The sequence below is a fragment of the Siniperca chuatsi genome, linkage group LG10 (assembly GCF_020085105.1).
Source record: "Siniperca chuatsi isolate FFG_IHB_CAS linkage group LG10, ASM2008510v1, whole genome shotgun sequence".
In the NCBI taxonomy this organism is placed as follows: Eukaryota; Metazoa; Chordata; class Actinopteri; order Centrarchiformes; family Sinipercidae; genus Siniperca; species Siniperca chuatsi.
Window position 1 is genome coordinate 17,706,455 of NC_058051.1, and position 20,445 is coordinate 17,726,899.

The following is a 20,445-nucleotide window of genomic DNA, read 5'->3' on the forward strand; positions in this document are numbered from 1 at the left end:
TCCTCCACCCTGTCCACCTCTGACTTTTACTGTTTTGACCTCTTCTTCATCTTGCATCCATTTTACATGTATTACTCCTCCCATAATAGACAGTGAACACTGAAAACCAGTCTGCCAGGATTCCAATGTGACTGTTTCTGTATTCACTGAACTCTTGGGTGGGGCAGAAGGGAAGGGAAAGTGACTGTGTGAGCCAGAGGAGTAATAATAAACACCCACCCATTTCAGCAGCTGTGCTAAGCTTTAACCCGTTACACGGATACAACAGATTTGTGTTGTGTCTGCCTTAGAGAATTAATCACAGTCAGTCAAGCTTTTTGCATTTCAGTTCTTTCTAATTTACCTTTTTCACAAAACCTTGCAAATTCTTCTCGTTCCATAAACTGTAGAGCAGCACGGAAGCTGCTTTCCTGCCTTTGGGGAAAGACCTAGCACAGAAGGGCAGAGGTCATTAAGGAAGAACATGGGTGAGCATAAACAGGAAATAAATAAGGCAAACCACCCACAAACAAAAAAAGGATTGTAAGGAAAAGACGCAGTTTAGGAATTGAAGATGTCACCTGCACTTCTGGTATTTTAGATTCTTTGACAGCAGAAGACAGAAGTTGACTAAGAGGCAGTTTTTGCATTAAAATAACCTTTTGACAATAAGCTGCCATAGCAGCTGCAGTGATGATGGTAGATTAAAAAGTTCCTTGATATATGCTCACTGTAAAAGAGAAAACACTTCAGCAAATGTTTACTTATAATAATTGCATGTTACAGTGTTGTGGGGATGGGCCACCCAAATTATAACCTCATCAGATCTTAAAACATGGGCAGATAAAACTCATGATCTTCATACCACTGAGTGAGTGGAATTTGAGTGATCCAACACTTAAAGGCAAAGCAAGGTAAGTTAATTCGTATAGCACCTTTCAAATACAGAGGAGGTTCAAAGTGCTTTACACACAGTAAGAACAAATGAACAAAACAAATGCATTTAAGTTGGTCACAGCTATGAGAGCCGAATCTCCCACACACAGATGAATAAATGAAAACTCACCCATTCTCGCTGAGGTCAGTCAGTGATGAGACCAGTTCATTATTAATGACCTTCTTGCTGACCTCAGTGTCCGCCAATATCAGATTCCGTACTGTGCTGCAAGCTGTTGATATAGTTTCGTCAGACTTTCCCATCAAAAGGGGGCCAGAGGAGAGGAGGCTGGTGAGCTCAGGCAGAATCTGCTTTGCTACAGAGAAGACATAGGAAACATACAGTACATCGGTTTTATGTGGACTAACTCAACATGTATGTATCTGCAACACTGCCTGCTGCCTGCAAAACAAACATCTCATATCAACATTTCATGCTTTTCCTTACCCATGGTGGTCTGCAAACTGCTGGTCCGAGACATGTTACCCAGCAGGGACATGGCAGTCTTCTGCAGGCTGCGGTTAGGGGACTTTAAAAGTGTGGGCATGTGCAGTAGAACCCCCAACTTTTGAACCAGAATTTGGCTCATGGCACTGGACCCCTGGAAGAGAAGCAAACCCAATAAAGAAGGAAGAAAACACATTAGCTGTAGCTCCCACTTCACTGTAGCAGTCCGTATTTATACCATATTTGCATTGTAATTCCGAATCCAACTGACTTTGTAATTATTTGAAATTTTCATGACTCACTTTCTTTTTCTTTCTTCTAACTCCTTCTTTCTTTCTCTAATAACCTCTGAATCCCTTGAGACAAAACTCCACCCTTTCTTACAAAACCAGTCAGTTCTTCTTGTGAATTGTGCCATTATTCCTATCACCTCTCTGTTGCTTTTCTCTCTCTCTTTTTTTTTTTTTTTTTTTTTTTTAAATCAATCTTGGATAATCCTGAAATGTCCATTAATACCACACACAAATGGTACGCCTAATAATTATCTTCTTTGTACTCACCAGTTCCTTGCTGGCAGTGAGGTTCTGCAGAGCACCACAGCAGGCTTCAAGGGTGGCATTGTTCTGGGAAGAGCCCAGCAGGGACAGGTAGGTCTGCATGGCTTTGGGGTGGCACAACCACTTCACACCTGATGGGGTGCTGTCCTCTGGCATTCCCCGAGCAGCATCAAATGAAAACTGAGGAGAAAGGACGAGAAAGAGATGAAAAGGGGGGCCTTGGATTAAAGGCCTGTCATGATTTGGCCAATAAACAGGGGTGGAGGTGTGGTGGTTGATGCCCACCTCCTTTTGAGCCTTGCTGCTCTTGGGGCTGAAGCATCCAATCGTGGGGCTTTTCTTACTCCCAGCTTGGCTCCCTGTCTGAGGCTGGAGCTTGCTGAAGCACTCAGGGGACTCGGTCTCCAGTTGGTAGGTCAAGTTATGGAGGATGCATGCACAGTTCTCCACAGACTACAGGAGAGGAGAGGAGCAGTTATTAACTACACTGTTAATCTTCTCATCACCATTTTCATTAGTAGTACTTTAAAGGTCTTATTCTCAGATTTTTGTCCATTAGGACTATTGGACATCACTCCATATCTTATCATATCTGTGCACATTTGCCAGTGTGTTTGAAGACAAACTGTAGCAAATACAATAGATAATATGATTCTTGTTTGCAAGTTTTCCAATTGCAGAAATAAAATGACCTTTCAATCCACAAAGGTAACTTCTTTTCTTTCTTTCTCTGCAATTTGTAGTTTACAATTCCCATTGATTAAGCAAACATCCATCAAGGTCTTAAGCGAGTGTCAGCTAGTATGTTCATTTAACAGGACATGGAGGAATTCTTCTAGAAACGCAACAGAAACATTCACATGCTGACCAAAAAAGTAAATTCACTTAGGTTTAGTTAATGAGGCTTGATTAATAGTAAAATGATTCCTTAATCAAAAAGTCAGTAAAACACAATCAAATGATGAAAACATAGATAAAGCTAAGAGATTCCATTCACAGTTTACAACAAGAAGAAAAGTTTACAGACACAAATATTTTCTCCCTCTGTCTCTCGCCAATCATACTACACTAGTTCATCAAAAGAATGGTAAATGGACTGTATAGCGCCTTTCTAGTCTTCCGACCACTCAAAGCGCTTCACACTACATATCACATTCACCCCATTCACATACTGATGGTAGATGCTAACTGCTCATCAGTCCAAAGAAACTAACTAATCACTCACACACCGAAGGCACAGCCCTCGGGAGCAATTTGTCAAAGTGTCTTGCCTAAGCCAACCTTCCGATTGGTGGACGACCCGCTCTACCACTAAGCCAAGCCTGTGTAAACACAGTACGAGCACAGACGTGGAATTAAGCACACATCCACACCCACCCAAAACTTGCACAAATGAGGTAGAAATACAAGCACCCACTAAATATATACAAATGCAGACTCCACCTGCAGTATTTACCTGCTTATACATGTGTCTGTTTATGTATGTGTGTGTTAGCATGCCAGTGAGTGCGCATACACACATTCAAGGGTGTGTGTGTGTATGTTTGTGTACTTGTGTTGTATGTGTGTGTACATGAGCTATAGGATATATTTAGTATCCGGACTGAACACACTCCTGTGAGAGACACAGGAGACACGTGTTCTACAGGAACTATGAGTAAACTAGAATGCGTCACCAGACATGAATCCAACCATAGCTGTTCTCACCTGCTCACACATCCACAATTCAGTGTTAGAGGGACAATGTGGAAAAAAACAACAATGCTGTGAGCCAGAAAGACAATGTGTCGTCTGATAAACAGACAAATAATCCTTGATTATAAGGCCATTTAAAATAACAAAGTTTTAACTTTCATTGTTGCACTGTAGCGATAGAAATCAATACTAATGCCAGTTCCTCTCTGTAGTCCTTGACAGTAGGGCTGCAACCAACTTTTTTGCAGCCCTTTCCTCAATTCTTGAATAATCATTCTATAAAATATCTGAAAATACTGAAAAATGCCTGTCACAATGTCCTTAAGCCCAAGATGAAGTCCAACCCACAGTACAAAACCCAAAGATAGTCAGTTTACAATTACATAAAACAGAAAATTAGCAAACCCTCACAATTGTGAAGAAGGAACCACTAAATGTATGTCATTTTAAAAAATTACTTCAACAATTAATCTATTTTCAAAATAGCTGCTTGACAGCATCAGCTTTACTCATAGTGATGATGGTGGTGGTGTAGATGGGAGTGGGGGAATTTAAAGAGACAAGAACTTTAAAAAGTAACTTTACATTTTCTCTGCAGTGGCCTATCAGAGGAGGACAAAATGGGCAAAAGTGCCAGTATAATAATTAGTCTACCGACCCACTATGATGCAATCTGAAGTGCAAATTTTAAGTGTTTACAAATAATAGCGGTGAGTGGGAAAAGGTTCTGTTGATAGCGATGAGAAAGTTCACCTTGTCATCAGGGTTTTCTTCTGCCACACAGGACTGGATGTAACTCATGAGGGAGTCGATGAGGCCACGGCACTCTCTCATTGCCTGCCTCTCCTTCTTTTTGGCACAGCTCAGGTTCCTACACACATTTCATTCATTTAAATCCACATGGAAACACTAGCTGGAAACAATATAATAATAGACACAGAACTGTGTGTGCCTCAACATGTAACTTGCACCATCACACCCTGTTAGCAAACTCGATCGTGGTGGACAGAAATTTCCAAAGCACGATTTTGCAGTGCCAGTATTAAGTAGTTGCAATTATGTGTTGTGTTTAATACACATTTACATTAAATAACTGCCAAATAAGAGAAACAGTCTCCTCTGGTTGATTTCAATTTATGATTTCGATTTAATCCTTCAATTTAGGTAAAAACATGACTGTATAGCACGCATATCACATAAAAAACTTTTACAGGTGCTGGATTAAAATAAAAAAGGCAAAGGAACTCGTTGTACTGATCGGTACCAATACATTTAATTCAACAGAGCATTGTTTTGACAAGGACTACAACTAACTATTATTTTTCACTATCAATTAATCTGTCAATCATTTTTTGGATTAATCGATAAATTGTTTTGTCTACAAAATGTCAGAAAATATTGAAAAATGGCTATCACATTTTCACCGAGTCTTAGGCGATGCCTTCAAATGGCTTGTTTTGCAGCAAATCCTCACACTGGAGAAGCTGGAAACTGAGAATGCTTGGCATTTTTGCTTAAAGAATGACTTAAATCATTTCATAATATTCTGGCTATTGACTAATTGATTAATTGACTAATCACTGACATCACAGAGCCTTGACAAAGATGTCTATGACATCAAAATGTTTTTAACTTATTGGGAACTGTCAGTAGTGGGCAGGTCTTTTGTTTGATCTCTGTCGTCAAAACATGAAAATAAACCACGTAAAGGCACAGATCTTAATTAAATGTTCTCACCGCAGGCACCCTGTGGCGTTGTAGAAGACATCAGGGTGTATGTTGTTGATAGAGCTGTTGTCTGACCAGCAGGTGAATGGCACCACCACATTCTCAGTCAGGGCGGGCAGTGCTGTAGCTATAAGTTCTTCCTTCAGCTCATCGGCGGAGGACAGGTTCCATAGCAGGCCTTCGCATTGCAAGAATTATTTTTTTTTAAAGTTAAAAAAAAAAGCATTATTTTGTAAATCACATGTTCTTGCTCAGTCTATGTGATATGTTTCCCATAGGGTTAGAGATTAGGCATGTGCTTTTTTAGGAAAGGCCCACTAGGCCACCCTTCTACCCAATGTTTTGAGGTCCTGTCTCAATAAAAATTTCCTACCAGTGACTTGTTTCTGGGTCTCAGTAGAATCTGCCTCCTTTAGTAGCTGCAGGGCCTTAGCTATACCGCCACAGTGCTGAACCTCCAGCTTGTTGTTCTGGTCCTTGAATACTAGGTTCCTCAGAGCGCCAGCAGAAGCCTGGCTCACCCCAGGGTTGGGGCTCCGCAGCAGGGTCACCAGAAGGGGGATACCTCCTAGTTGGGAAACCTGTGACACAGAAATTTGGAGGGGCGGGTGTTGAAAATATGAGACTTAAAGGTGTGACAATTGATTGACTACACTGTAAGTTACAAGCAGAACTAGCAGCCAAGTGCGATCATAAATAATTTCTCCTCCCTTTCCCACAAGGCAGGTTACACAAAGGTCTTCACAGAGGGCTCCACCAATTGTGTCCCCACTACAAGACAATCCTCACACAAATGTGATGCGAAAATAAACTGCAGTGCATGTGTATGTGTTTGGAGGGTGTGTCTGTACATTTAATGAGAAGCGTTTACAGTATATTAGTGTGCGAGTGCTCAGACCTCCTGCTTGGCGTGCTCCTCTTTGAAGGTGAGGTGGTGGATGAAGCTGGCTCCACACTGCTGGTAATTCTCTTCAGGGTGAGACAGGAACCCTACAGCCTCCTTTAGGGTCAGGTCTGATGTGTTCACCCTGCGGCAACAGACACAGGAATGGAAGAGAGAGTTGGAAATGAGATACTAAATTAGTCTGATGCCACGAGTCTAGTAAACAGCATGGATTTAATTTAATGTAAGAAATAGTTTTCATTTAAAAGATAACGAGCTTATTGCTCTTTTGTCACATTATCTGGCCAAATTCATGGCTCAGGATGAATATCTCTTTAAAATACTCATGGCTGCCAGCAAGAAAACCATCACATGGTAATAATTGCAGCCAAACCCTCCAACAATGGATGACTGAACTGTAATTGTCAATGAAATAAACATTTTGGAGAAATTGACCTTTACCTTAAGACTGTGATATGATCAATATGTAAATATAATAAAAATATGTACCTATAAGATTACACATGTCACCCTCATCCTGTACAAATATAATGTTGCCCATGTCAACCCCTTCTCATAGACTGAAAATGCCGATGAAAGCCAGGGAACCAGGTGAACTCACGCTGATTGCTGCTCTAACTTGGATATTTTGATGGTACCCATCCTGTCCTCAATGTGAGACTGGGCAGAGGGCGGCCTGACGATGCGTGTCTGGCTGTTGGTCATCTGAGTGCCGTTGGTCATAGAATAGGTGCTGTGTCTATTTACTCGAGTCTGGAGGGAGTGCTGGCTCTGGACAGCCTGCCCTTTGGCTCTCTAAAAAAAGGGAGCAATTTACAATGCTTATACAGTATGGTACTGTGGAGTACTTGGAATTTTTATGTTATTTGTTTGAAGAATTGGTTCCCTAAAAACCAAATGAAAATGTTTAGGTACTTCAGTAACATTGCAATTTAACATGAAAATAACTGATCACCATAACAGGTGCAGGAGCAGGAGCAGGAGAAAATGGAGGAGCCAAGGCAGGGTCACTGCGACTGGGTTTCAGCCGTTGGGGATTGTGGGGCAAGGTGGAAGCGTTGATTTGCTGTTCCCATGTGCCTGAGGTGCTGACATGTCTTCCTCTCATGGCTTTAGCGGATAGAGTGCGACTCCTCTGAGTATTCTGTAAAAGACAGAATGTATGGCTAAGGAGGTTTACTTACAAAAAAAATACACACATGACACATTATAAGAAGTCCACATTAGCATGGAAAACTGTAGCTTACCTGGCAGTGACAAAATGACAAAACAGGAATACCATTATCTGCTAAATCACTGCAGACTCTATAGCATTCAGGTCACAAAAAAAAAACAAAAACAGAAAGTGGGTAACCAACTTTCCACAAGAACAGTTTTCAAAGAACTCCCTGTAAACCAGGACAGAGGAATTTGACCTGACACAAAGTATGCATACCTCTTCTTTTCCTCCTTTTCATCAGTTTATGTTGACACAATCACACAAACCAAAGTAACTAAATATCTGTCATTGGAGACTAACAACACTTGCGTTTTAAGACTGCTGGTGCAGTTGAGCAGTTTCTCACAGAGGATCTTTGTGTGTGCAAGTCTGTCACAGCACCTGTTAAACCTGTCTTTACAATCCTGATGTCCCTAAACTGCTTATTCTCACGTAATTACGTACTGTTTATGTATCAATTTATTTCCAATTTTGTTTTTTGTCTTTGTCTTTGTGTGCTTGTGTGTGTGTGTGTGTGAGTGTGTGTGTGTACATAACACATTATTCAAGCTTTGCCACAGTATTCAAGAAAAAACCTGTCATAGCTTGAGCAAAATGACAGAACATGTCTTGCCAATGCTTTAAGGATTAGTCATTCTCGCAATTAAACCTCTGTCTCCTATAGGCTTATTTGAAAAATTACAGCAGAATCACAAATCTGTCAGAGAAGAACATTCCTGTCCATCTTTGAACACACTGAATGTTAGTAAGGAGGGAAGCATGCACCACTATCATAAATCATCATAAACATTGCAGCTTAAGAACAATTTTCTCACAATTTATCACTGCAGCTGACATGTTAACCTTTTGATTTGTGGACTTTATCAGGAAGGGATATTGGCTAAAAGGGAAGCAGGTGACACACACACACACACACACACACACTGTAGATCCTGTGTACCTATTCCTGTTTGAAACAGGACTGGTTGCTCAGTTACCAGCCGTACAGCAGCCCTGCTACTTAGCTGCAAAAGCATGATGGAGGACAGATCTGTTAACAACACATTTGATAAGAACTTACAGCGTGTTTATTTGGGTACAGCCTGACTGAGCCACCAGGGCTCCTTACATCACAGGCTGGACAAGAGAGACGGATGTAAATTCAGCAGAGCAAATAAAAGCTGCGCAGAAAAACAGCAGGACACTTCTCTGACTTATTTGGGAACAGAAATTTAGTAAGAAATACTAAAATATTTGTTAATTAATTTTTTTTGCTGTTATTTTGATAGGAAACATAAATGAGAGCAGGATATACCTGTGTTCTGCAAAAAGTACCATCACTAATGCAGAAATCATATTTGAGATTGATGATTATTGAAGTGATGGTGATGCAATAGGAAGGAGGCACACTGACAGCACATCATCAAGGCATCAGCCACGGAACTTTTTTTGTCTAGATAAAGAAACGTAAAGTAATGTATAATCAAGTATTAATGTCAGCAACCCAAAACTGCAACTCTGCAAATATGACTGGATTGCACGCTGTTTGGTTTTTATTTCGAGGGATGTGGCGCTGCTGCTCTATTGTTTATACCAAGTTAGATATTACATTAATATTTCTGGTTGTATATACAGGATTTTTGCATCAATGTGATGAAGTACATTCATTTTTCAAGTATCTAATTGAAAGACATTCCCATCTAGTTATTTCATCTAGTTTCTCAATGGGATTTCCACTAAATGTACTGTGACACAGTAAAATTTATTGTTATACAGTACATCAATATTGAAATATAGAAGCGGAAAGACATGTCACTTCTCTTGCCAAGTGTAAGTTCCCTTCATAGGAATTGGATCGTTCATGATCAACACCACATCAACACTACGAACCAAAAGTCAAGAAATATGAGATGCAAGTCCTATTTAATTTACTTTTAAACTATTAACACGTTAACATTATAGTTAACGTGTTAATAGTTTTGGCTTGCTGTTGTTGTTTGGTTTGTTATCATACATAGCTTTGTGTTCCTTTACTTAGAAAAAATATCTATAGTTAATGCTTTCAATCGATACAGCAGTGCTAATACATGCTTTACAGTATGACGGGTGTAATTCAAAGTGCTATATACAAGACAAAAAAGTAGACCTTAGACAGAATTTGTGGTTACCAGCTCTGAAAGGCATCTTTTATCAGGCAACTTACAGTATTACTTTTGCTTGAGGAATTTAGGTGACCGTTAACTCAGACAGAATCAGATAAAAACAGAATAGCAGAACACAATATGACAGAGATGTATTTCATGAAGTGACGATTATAAGCCTTCAATTGCAATGACACATCACCATGCTCCCTAGACATGCCTCAACTCACTGTCAGTAGGTTAGGTCAGGTCAACCCAGAGCGAATACATATTCACACACACACACACACACATATATATATATAAAACCACACTGACGAAGTCAACATTACTCCTCTGTGGAATTTGGATTAATCCAACACTGCAAATGAGTTGAACTCCCCCTGATTTAGTGACATTATTTTTATTTTGACATTATATTTGTCCATCCAGGACACCACACACGCCTGGCTGTTACAAAAATAAAGTATGTTCTGTTAACTTCTGTTAATAAAAAAATACACCACTCCCTTATATCTGATTAAAGGTAATTAAATTGAAAGGTGATGACGGACAAATAAAACCATATAACTGGTTCAGGGTTTGTGCTGTGGCACCAGACAAAGCAATAGGGCCACAGAAATAAAAAGCTGATTGCCTAACCAGCAAAGCCATGTGGCTATACCATGAGCTCAACCAGTACAGGTATAATATAATGTTTCATGAAACAATGTCATAAATCACCCGTGACTGTGACGTCCCTCCTATTTGGTGTTAACACCAACTTATAGAGCTATTGATACTCTCTATTACTGCGTATAATTACACCACCAAAATCCAAATTTCTCACAGTTGAGTTCAGAAACATTAACAGTCAGATGGGATGTGTCAACGCGTGGGAGCTATTAGGCATCTTAAATATCAGGGAGTGGATCTTTAAAGATCAGCATTTTTGCATGTTTAGCCCATTTACAAAAAAAAAGAAAAGAAAAAAAAGCAGAGTTAGATTATAAGATCGATAACACTCTCATGTTTGTCTATTCAACATGAAGCTAGAGCCAGCAGACAGTAGCAGGCTTAGCTTACACTAGCTTAGCTTAGTATAAAGACTTGACACGGGGAAACAACTTGCCTGGCTCCATCCGAAGGTAACAAAATCTGCCTATGAGTAACGCTGGGTTATGTGTCAGACTATTTCTTGGCTTCCTGGAGTCTCCGCTTGTTGTCTGAAGTCACTGAGCCCAGACAAGAAATAGTCCTGCACATAACTCCTCGTAAAACCACATCATGTCATTTTTAAAAGTTGATTTTTGTATGGATTAAACAAACAAGATATGCTCATTAGTGAGCTTTAGAGGTGCTGGTAGGCAGATTTTGTTACAGTTAAACAGAGCCAGGCGAGCTGTTTTTTCAACAAATTATTCCTTTAAATTGTTCTTTACTTCTATGCAATTAATAGTATTCATTATTTTATTGATTGCCAAAGTTATCTTTGCGCAGTAATGCAGTTTTTAAGTTTCATTTAAGAAGCCTAATCTGCATTACCATACAACAGTAACTTTTTTTTATGGATAACAATGAATGCAGGTATAACATATTGACCTACTCCCTGTGATGGATTACTGCAAGCTAGACAGAAAAAAATATTCAAACATTTGACATTAAAACTGATCAGCAGTAATGTACCGTAAAGTATTTGTGATTGTTATAAAACCACTGATTTGGTCCTTTAATGCTGAGTCTGTGAAAGGGAAAAGGGTTTGTGCTCTGATGATCTGTACAACAACAAATGGGGATGTTACATGAGACAAACAATTACCGCTTTGCTGTAGCCTGTTGACATAGTGGAGTTGGTGTGGCTGAAGGTGCCATTTGCTTTGGATGGAGAAAACTTGAACGATCCAAACTCGGCATATGTTGTCAAAGTCTGGGGAGACAGGCCTGTTAAAAGAGCAGACGTGTGAGAACTGAAATAAACAACAGAGAAACAGAGAGAAGAAGAATGCAAGATTGGCAGTCAGACAGAACAAATCCAGAGATGATGTTTTTTTACCCTCAAGATCATGTTACTAAGAGAAGTATAACAAAAACATCTGAAACATACCTATAAAGATTAATGCTGTCATGGTGATAATTGAAGGAACATAAGGCCTCCAATGAGCATCAAACACACTGGCAAGACAGCGTGAGGGTGTTGTTGAAAACTCTGTCATTATGTGGGCTTCAGGTTTCCACCACACTGATGATTGGTCAGTTTCATAATATACGTTTTGCTTTCTATTCATTACTATAAGAGGTATTTTATTATTTATGTAAAATATATGTCTACAGATTTTATGTGGACAAAGATAGCCTTCCACATTTTTACAAAAGCAATTCATTAATTGATATTCAATTGCACAATTAAAAAAGGGATTTGTTAGAGGGATTTCAAGACTTAACAAATGAATAACGAAATGCACCAAGACATAAATCAAATTTAAAGAGGCTACAAAAACAACCTATTAAGCAATATTAGATCAATTTCAAAACCTCAATTAAAAGATTTGGAAACCAATTACACTAAATTTCTATAAAGAGAAATTTATTTATTTAATAGGTATTTAAATGGGAAATTAAAAGGTGGATTTTTTTTTTCAATTTGCAATTTTATTAACCATTTGGTTCTCCATTTCCCATTCCACTTTTTATTTGGTGGCCTTGTTTTGGCAAAATTTTGGTAAATCTGCCAAGCCTAAATGGGTCCCTTAATCTAATTATTAATTATTAATACACTGTTTGATCAATTTACTGATGGATTGATTTAATATTTTGTAAAGTATTTTATTAAGTTCATGTATACTCTTTGATTAAATGTCAATGATTCAAATGATTAATAATTTGAGCTTTGTTGTAAATAACATCATTCACTTGTAAACTATTAATCACTCTTTAGTTGTAGAAAGACAGACATGACATAATGTCAGTCACAACCTTTACACATAGCCAGCTTGTTGTAGCATCTTTGCCTGTCTGTCTTGTTGGATGAGTCATGGGAACATGAGGCTCGCAGCCATATTATGACAAGTAGCTATAGCTGTGACCTCGCAATTATAGGATTATGGTTGTCAAAATAACGGCAAACTCAAGGAAGGGGAAGAATTCTCTGTAAGTGACTGGACCATCTCACCGAATAAAAAGGCCTTAAAGGGTAAGTTCACCGAAGTCACAAAAAACACATTTTCTCTCTTAGCCTGCTCCTAGTACTATCTAGCCAAGCAGATTGTTTCAATTTTATGTGCAGATCAGGTTTTTTACGATATCTGCCTCTGAAACTTCTGCTGCCACTGAAACACAATGGAGGTGAATGCTTAAAAAAATTCAACAGCAATATGTCTTTCCAGACACAATGTACCAGTTACTAAGGATAATTCACAGACCTCGCTGTGGACAGTTTTAACAGAGTCGATTTCCGCTGTAGAAAGCAGTTCCAGTTGTATTGCACACTGAAGGCGGCATAGCTGAATCATCTGTGCATTTTATTCCCTTGTGCTGAACATAGAAGCGGAAAGAATAGAGCAGTCTGATTGACTGATTGGATGAACAATCTCTTCTTGTAGACCTACTTGCTGTTTGAGCGCCACAAACAAAAATGACCTCCATTGTGTGGGGGCAGCAGCAGAAGTGTCAGGGGCTGATATCTCAAAAAACCTCAGCACGTAAAACCAAAGCTATCTGCATGGCTTGATAGCATTTGGGATAAGTGGGAATATATGCCTTTCTGTAATTTGGTTGACCTGCCCCTTTAAACATGACAGAACAGAATTGGTCTTGGCTGTAAATAGGGAAATCCCCAGTGGTGAGGGTCCATTTAATATCAGATATTATCATCTTCTTCATCTGATGTCGCTCCATCACTGTAAGTAATCCTTGAGTAAAAACCTCATGGTTGTGTGCAACTCTGACCTTATGGTTGAGTTTGTCTACCGTTATGTGTTTTGTAGACATTTGCTCTGGGCAAAGTATTTTACAAGCTTACCGGGCTAAAAAGAAAACTAAGCTTGTAAAATACTTTGCTCGGAGCAAATGTTTCTCGCAAATAATGACTGTAAAACAAAAGACAGAATGACAAATGAAGACTTAAGAGACAAACCAATTTCAGTTTTCATTGTAAAGGGTTCATTTTGAAGCATGTCATTATGTGGAATAAAGATGATAAAGCATGAATTCTTCAGGTACAGCCTTTAAAGTTTAAAGTAAAGTTTTTGTTTTCTGGAATCAATGATAGCTGGTTTGGCTGATCACCTTTCATATGGGCTACATTTTTCTATCTGTACTATAAATTACAATCATTTGTTATCCTTATCATGTGTGCATACAGATAGCATAGCCTACTTTACAGATTACTAACAAATTGATATCTTCTATTTCCATATAACAAACACGCATGCACTACATCTCAACAGGAAGACCTGCACACATTTCACAAGATAAAAATATTGTGTTTCTCAATTTTTAGAACGCCTCTTGCAGTAATGCCAAACAGCAGAGTTGTTTTTAAAGACTAAAATGTAATTTTCTAAATGTGTGCGGTCTCTAGACTGCATTCCTAACTCCCAGAGAGAAAACAGCTGTGGCACGCTCGCTCAGGATAAGCAGAATGTGTGTCTGACAGTGTTGTTTTTCAGAGCTCACACTCAAAAATCCCTTTTTTGTTTAACAGCAGCCAAGGATTACATTTCACACCGGTGATATGGCCTATTTAACTCTGACAAACGTTTATTTTGGCGTTCCCTATCATCGGTTAATACACTTCTGAAACCTACATTCTGTCACGCTAAACTAGCTTTTGCAGAAATGTTTATCCCCACTTTTAGCCTACAAAGAAACCATGTTGGAGCAGTCTTGTTTCCCCACATTAGTTGGCCAAAAACGCAGCAGCCAACATTAAAACAGCACGTTCGGCCTGCTAGGAAGATACAACAACTACTCCTGGGGGGAGTTGTGTGACGCATGCTTTCCGGGACACACACAAACGCTCTAATATTAACTAACACGTGTAAAAGTAAACTGTTAAGATGCCTGAAAGACAACACCGCTGTTCATAGCAAATAAAGCGGTTACAACATGTTTGGCTTATGTGGTATTATTCTTAACATGAAGTTGCATAAAGCTATTTTTCATACTTGTTGGTGAAGGCGACAGTGAGCCGTTCTTCCCGTGTTTGGACTTGCTCCTCTTGATGGTGAACACCTGATCCAGCACGCGCTGCTGTCCCGAGCGCTGCTCGGTGTCGGAGGGCAGCGCGAGCGACGTGTCTTCGGCGCCCACGATTGTCAACGCGGATCGCAGCGGTTCCGGAGCCATCATCTTTCGGTGTCCTTTCCGTGAACGGATCGATTACACCAGTTTCCAAAAATAAAGTGCAGACCCGGAGAAGAAGTGCGATTCGACTCAGCGCAACGAATGCAGCGGGCGTGACAAGTTTACAGACCGACTTAATGTTCTCGAGGCAGCGGCGGTGAACTCCACCCTCTGGACCGCGCCCAGTCGAGGTGGGACCGAAGAGAGTTCACATGCAGGTGCGGAGTGAAGGGAGGGGCCGAGGCAGACAGGGAGGCAGACAGGCATATTACATGCGTATATCAGTGTGCAATCTCTGCACAACTGTGGTGCAAGAGAGGATCAGCACAAGCTTTTCTTTTTTTTTTTTGAAGGAAAACATTATTGTCTTCCCGCAGCCCTCAGCAGGAGCATTTAGTGTTGTGCCATATAGTGAAATCAATAGGCCTATAATGAAATAGCCTAAGCTGAAAGAAATAATACATTTTCTAAGTTCATAACTTGTGGTGGTGAATAACTCACATTTAAGCTACTCAAGTACTGTATATAAGTAAAAATCTTAGGTACTTGTACTTTACTTGAGTATTCCATTTTAAGCTACTTTATACTATTACTTCACTAGCTAACATTTCAATGGGAAATATTGTACTTTTTATTCCACTGCAACAGTAAAATGTCACCAACACATTAATGCATCAGTAATAATAATCCAAAAATATATAATATAATATAATATATAATTGTATATAGGGGACATTTTCCTGCACTATGAGTACTTTCAGTTTTGATACTTAAAGAACATTTTGCTTATAATGTTAGGTACCTTTACTTAAGTGACATTTTAATGCAAGACTTTTACTTGAAATGGAGTATATTTAGATTGCAGTATTGCTACTTCTACGTATGTAAAGGATGTGAATACTTTTTCCACCACTGTTACTTGAGTGTGTCTGTTTTATGTTACATTATGGCCCATTTCTAACCCACTACATTACAGAGGGAAATATTGTACGTTTTATCTGACAGCTGCACTAGTTATCTCTTCAAAGTAATGCTTTACATGCAAAACTTATAATAAACTTATAAAATATAACGCATTGTTACAGAATATACTGTACATCCCATACACGTGCACCGCTTTCTAATAAGGAATACTTTATAAAAGGGTGTATTAATTTTCATTAAATACTTTAGATAAATAATAGCTCCTTAATAGGAAAAAATTTTTTTATACAAAGTTGTAATAAATCAATTTGGCTGGTACATTCTACACTACAGGTGTTGCTCTTGTGTCCATTCCTATATGTGCTGTTTTAAGACTACAATGGTCATTTTTATTTTAATTTGAAATTCAGTATATAGGCTACAAAGTACATGATGATTTTTAAATATAGAATTACATGTATTTATTCCCATAATGGAACGTACATGCAGTTTCTCTTGTTTTATTATCATTCAGTTAGTCATTAAGATCTAACATCCTCTTTTACAACAGACATTTTGACACTTGACTGTAGGAAAAGCACAGGAGTTACTAATTACATAATGTTCAATCTATTCAATTGTCTCAGTAAGCCATGACAGCCTGACAGTGGGCCAGGCTGTCTCTCATCCCGACTGCTTCACACTCGACTGCATACTGCTCCAGTGCATGTCGAAGGTCTGATGAAGCCAACAGAAACACACGTAACACTCATTCAAAAAACACATGTAGACTGGATGGGCAAACTCCCCCCGACACTTCCAACACTCCTGCATGGGTAAAGAGCTGGTCCACTGTTCCATGACCAGGATGTTATCTGCATTGCTCCTCTTGGATCTGAGGTTTGACAAACGTTTGGAGTCTCCTTTCCAGCACCCTGGAATAAGCTTTCCCAGGGAAGTTGAGCAGTGTGATACCCCGATAATTGGATAAAATGGGAACCACCATCCCGGTCTGCCATTGTGCAGGCACTGTCCCAGACCTCCATGCGACTCTGAAGAAGGCTGTCAACCAAGACAGCCCAACAATGTCCAGAGCTTTCTGCATCTCAGGGAGAATCTCATCCACACCTCCACTGAGGAGCTCAGAGACCTCAGCCAGGGATATGGGTTAGGCTTCCCCCATGTCTTAAAACTCCTTGACAGAGGACGTGTTGGTCGTGCCCAGGAGTTCCTCAAAGTGCTCTTTCCGCCACTTGATAATATCCCCAGTCCAGGTCAGCAGTTCTCCTCCCCTGCTGAACACAGCCTGAACCAAGCTCTACTTTCCCTTCCTGAGTTGTCTAACGCTTTGCCAGAACTAGTTGTCAGATCGTCTTATGTGTTCCTTAAGCATTCTAGCCACTTCATCTGCCTGCTTGTTCCCCGCCAGCTTGATTTTCTACCTGCACTTTGGACTTCTGCCTTTTTGCCTGCCCCTTGCCTGGTTAAGTTTGCTTTTCTTTGTTTGCCTTCCTGGTTTCCTGACTCAAACGTGATTCCTTGCCTGCTAGTCTCCAGCCTGCTTCCCAGTCTGCTAGCCTTGGGCCTGCTATCATTCCACCTACCTCTCAGTTGGCCGTCGCTGTCGACCGACGCCTAGCCAGATCTTCCAGATCTCTAGCCCGCCTGCCTGTGGTATCCTGCTCTGCCACTGTCTGGCTGCCTAGCCACCTGGCCCCCTGCCTGAGCTTTCCTGTTCTGCTGATCTCCATCGTCCAGGCCACCCACCTTTGGTTCCCTTGGACTCCTGCCTGTTTTGTGACTTTGAGTAAAGACAAGCTTTTATATTTGTCTGCTTGGTCTCTGGGTTGTACTTTTGGGTCCAAACTTGCATGTTCTGAGTCATAACAAAACAGTATTTAATGTGCATGTATTGCGTATTTACAAATTCCTGAAATCTTTATGTTAGGACATTTAGATGAAAGAAGGAATTATAGGAATATTGCACATATTACAAAACTTTTTTTCAGGGCCAAGTTTATATCACCGCTAGATGCTATAATAGAAGGTGCATGATGGATTCAGTATCAGACTACACCAGCATATTGATGAGACATTTTTCCATTTTCTGATGGTTCAAAATTTGCTGACTGTTTTATGAAAAAGAGTAACTTTGACTGAGGGTTATCCACCCAGTATCTCTGCTGATGTCTACAGTAAAATCTGAGATAGCATAATAGGTATAAAGCACTTATAGATTTATGTGTTAAAAGCAGGGCATGGTGAACTATTTTTATTCATTATTATTTAATTTTTCAAAAGACTTTACAAAAAAAGACACGACAAGATATATCAAGTGTACAGAATATTTTTCAATCAAATGTAAAGACAGAAAAACCATTAAACTAGATCACCATCTTCAAATGCCTGTCAGATTTCCTTCACATCAGCAGTTTTAGAAACAGCTAAAATTTTGATCAACCTATGTGTAAGAGAGCCCTCTGGGCTAGATTAGGCTGGACTATTCTTTACTATCTGGTTTGCATCTAGGCATATTGTTAAGGATAGAGGTGAGACAGGTCAGGGCATGAGCAAGCAAAAGTAAACCTGAGGAGAGCAAAGAAACAGGGAAGAATCAGAAATGACAGGAAAAAAAGGAGATAATATGAGCACATGCATAACACGCTCTCTGCATAACCGGATTGCTTTGGCTAAGTTTCTACAGGTAACATTTTCCCACCACACCCTTTGCTTCAACACTGCCAAGGTAATAAACAAATTTAATGTGTAACGTACCTGTGATGTGTGTGTGCGTTTCTGACATTGTAAGTCAATTAGGGTGCAGATAAACTCAGCCTCGACTGGTATATACCTACCAGAATGTTTTAATAGAGGCAGGAACATGAGTCAAATATTTGTTTGCTCCACTGATAATGTAAACTCATTCAAGCATGTGTATAGGTTCAAGACAAGGCCGTATTATTTGATTACAGTTGATAGCTGAAGCAGAGAATAAAAAAAAAGACAAATCACATTTTTTTAATACACATTTATCAAATTTTAAAGTGACTACCATGTGAAACTAAACCTCTATCAGTGTTCATCCATGACTCAATAATTTACTGATTTAACGTGCGATACAGCCACGAACAACCTGTTAACTACGTTAGCTATATTCTTGTACTGCTGCGATGCTGGCAGGATTATGTGGTGAGTACCACACCTAGCCTGAAGGCTTTGTGTGTGTGTGTGTCACTGTGTACCACTTGAAGTTTTGGCAGCATGGCATTGGTAAGTTGAGCCTTCACAGACATAACACTGACTAATGTCTGCCAAGAGCCAAAAGACTGAGTGTGAAGAATACTGGAACAGCCGTACATAACCTTGACAAAGTTACAGTAAGGACATCTGTAAAGCCAAATGTCACTCTAAAGCTTAGCCATTTTCTGCAGTTGTAGGCAAGTGTGAACACCAATATGCTTGCGTGGTCGGTCTTCATTTATGTCACGAAAAAATTCTGTGTTGATAACACCTCAAAACCCAAGGAAAAGGTCACAGAGTGAGCAATGTCACCACCAGTGTATAACAGTCCATATGGATACAGACCGTATGGAGTGTTGTACAGAATGTGTGTGAAGTCACACCTCAATAAAAGTACCGTTATCACTTACACTTTACTATGTATGCTTTGGGGAGTTGCCAGCACATATACAATGTGCAATATATTACAAATGATCTTTGAAAGATCCTGAAAATGTGTGCACTTTTTGATGGATTTACAGGCCTACACACCCACACTATACAGTATAGTGTATAGGTACTAGTTCTGGAGGCTTAAGGAGGTGTGTCACTGGATATTCAATTGATGTCAGGACATACATTTGATGTGATCAGGACTGAGCAGATAAGCAGAAGCTTTGTTGCTGATAAATGTCAGCTTTTGCCTATAGAAGCAGCGCAGTAATGTGTTGCGTATGTAAAGTATGTAGCCGTAGGGATGACACAAAGGTATCTGTGGTTAAGCCCATACCTATCATTTCTACGTCATTTAACTTTTCATATCAATAACTTTTTCCCCACAAGGAGATTAAGCTCCTTGAATGGTGCACAAACACCACAGACAATATAAATAACTTAAAGTAGTAATACTAATAGTAACACAAATCTGTGTTCTTTTGTTTGACCCTTGTGTATCTGATACATAGATACATACATGTTTTTTCCTTCAACATTGAGGATTGATTTTATGAGTACACACAAGATCTGTGCAAACAAATGGGTGTTGCGTAAACATACTATTAATGAGGTTATGTAACTGTGAAGGGAAGACATGGTATGTGTGTGAGTGACAAGTAAAGAGTCGCACTGATTGGGTGAGGGCATTATGTATGGAGAGAAGGTGAAGCCTTTACATGACACACACCAGGCTCTGAACTCATCTATCCACTTAAACAATAAATTGGTAGTCTGTAAAACTGAGGTGACAGCACCATCTAGCAAGCCAAATAAGAATTGCAACTGCAACCTGTACAAAACCTTTGCCTAAATAAAAGCTATGATTTAGATCTTATCCTCTAATCTGAGACAAAGAATATGACCAAGCATTCACTGCCAACTTTCATTAATTGACAGTTTGATACTCGATTCTATGACAC

The 20,445-nt window shown here is 39.5% G+C and overlaps 1 protein-coding gene across 1 annotated transcript in view; it reads right to left on the reverse strand.

The window, feature by feature from the left end:
• LOC122882406 (plakophilin-1) overlaps window positions 1–15,187 on the reverse strand; it is a 16,616-nt gene extending 1,429 nt beyond the window's left edge. Inside the window, exons 1-13 of the mRNA XM_044209737.1 lie at window positions 14,731–15,187; window positions 11,385–11,506; window positions 7,203–7,391; window positions 6,849–7,042; window positions 6,242–6,371; window positions 5,717–5,924; window positions 5,353–5,521; window positions 4,369–4,486; window positions 2,206–2,373; window positions 1,924–2,100; window positions 1,364–1,517; window positions 1,046–1,232; window positions 344–428 (exon numbers count right to left, since the gene is read on the reverse strand). Coding sequence (XP_044065672.1) covers window positions 344–428; window positions 1,046–1,232; window positions 1,364–1,517; window positions 1,924–2,100; window positions 2,206–2,373; window positions 4,369–4,486; window positions 5,353–5,521; window positions 5,717–5,924; window positions 6,242–6,371; window positions 6,849–7,042; window positions 7,203–7,391; window positions 11,385–11,506; window positions 14,731–14,914 — 2,085 coding nt within the window. The 5' untranslated portion in view covers window positions 14,915–15,187. The remainder of the gene's footprint in view (window positions 1–343; window positions 429–1,045; window positions 1,233–1,363; window positions 1,518–1,923; window positions 2,101–2,205; window positions 2,374–4,368; window positions 4,487–5,352; window positions 5,522–5,716; window positions 5,925–6,241; window positions 6,372–6,848; window positions 7,043–7,202; window positions 7,392–11,384; window positions 11,507–14,730) is intronic.
• Between the last annotated feature and the right edge of the window lie 5,258 nt (window positions 15,188–20,445).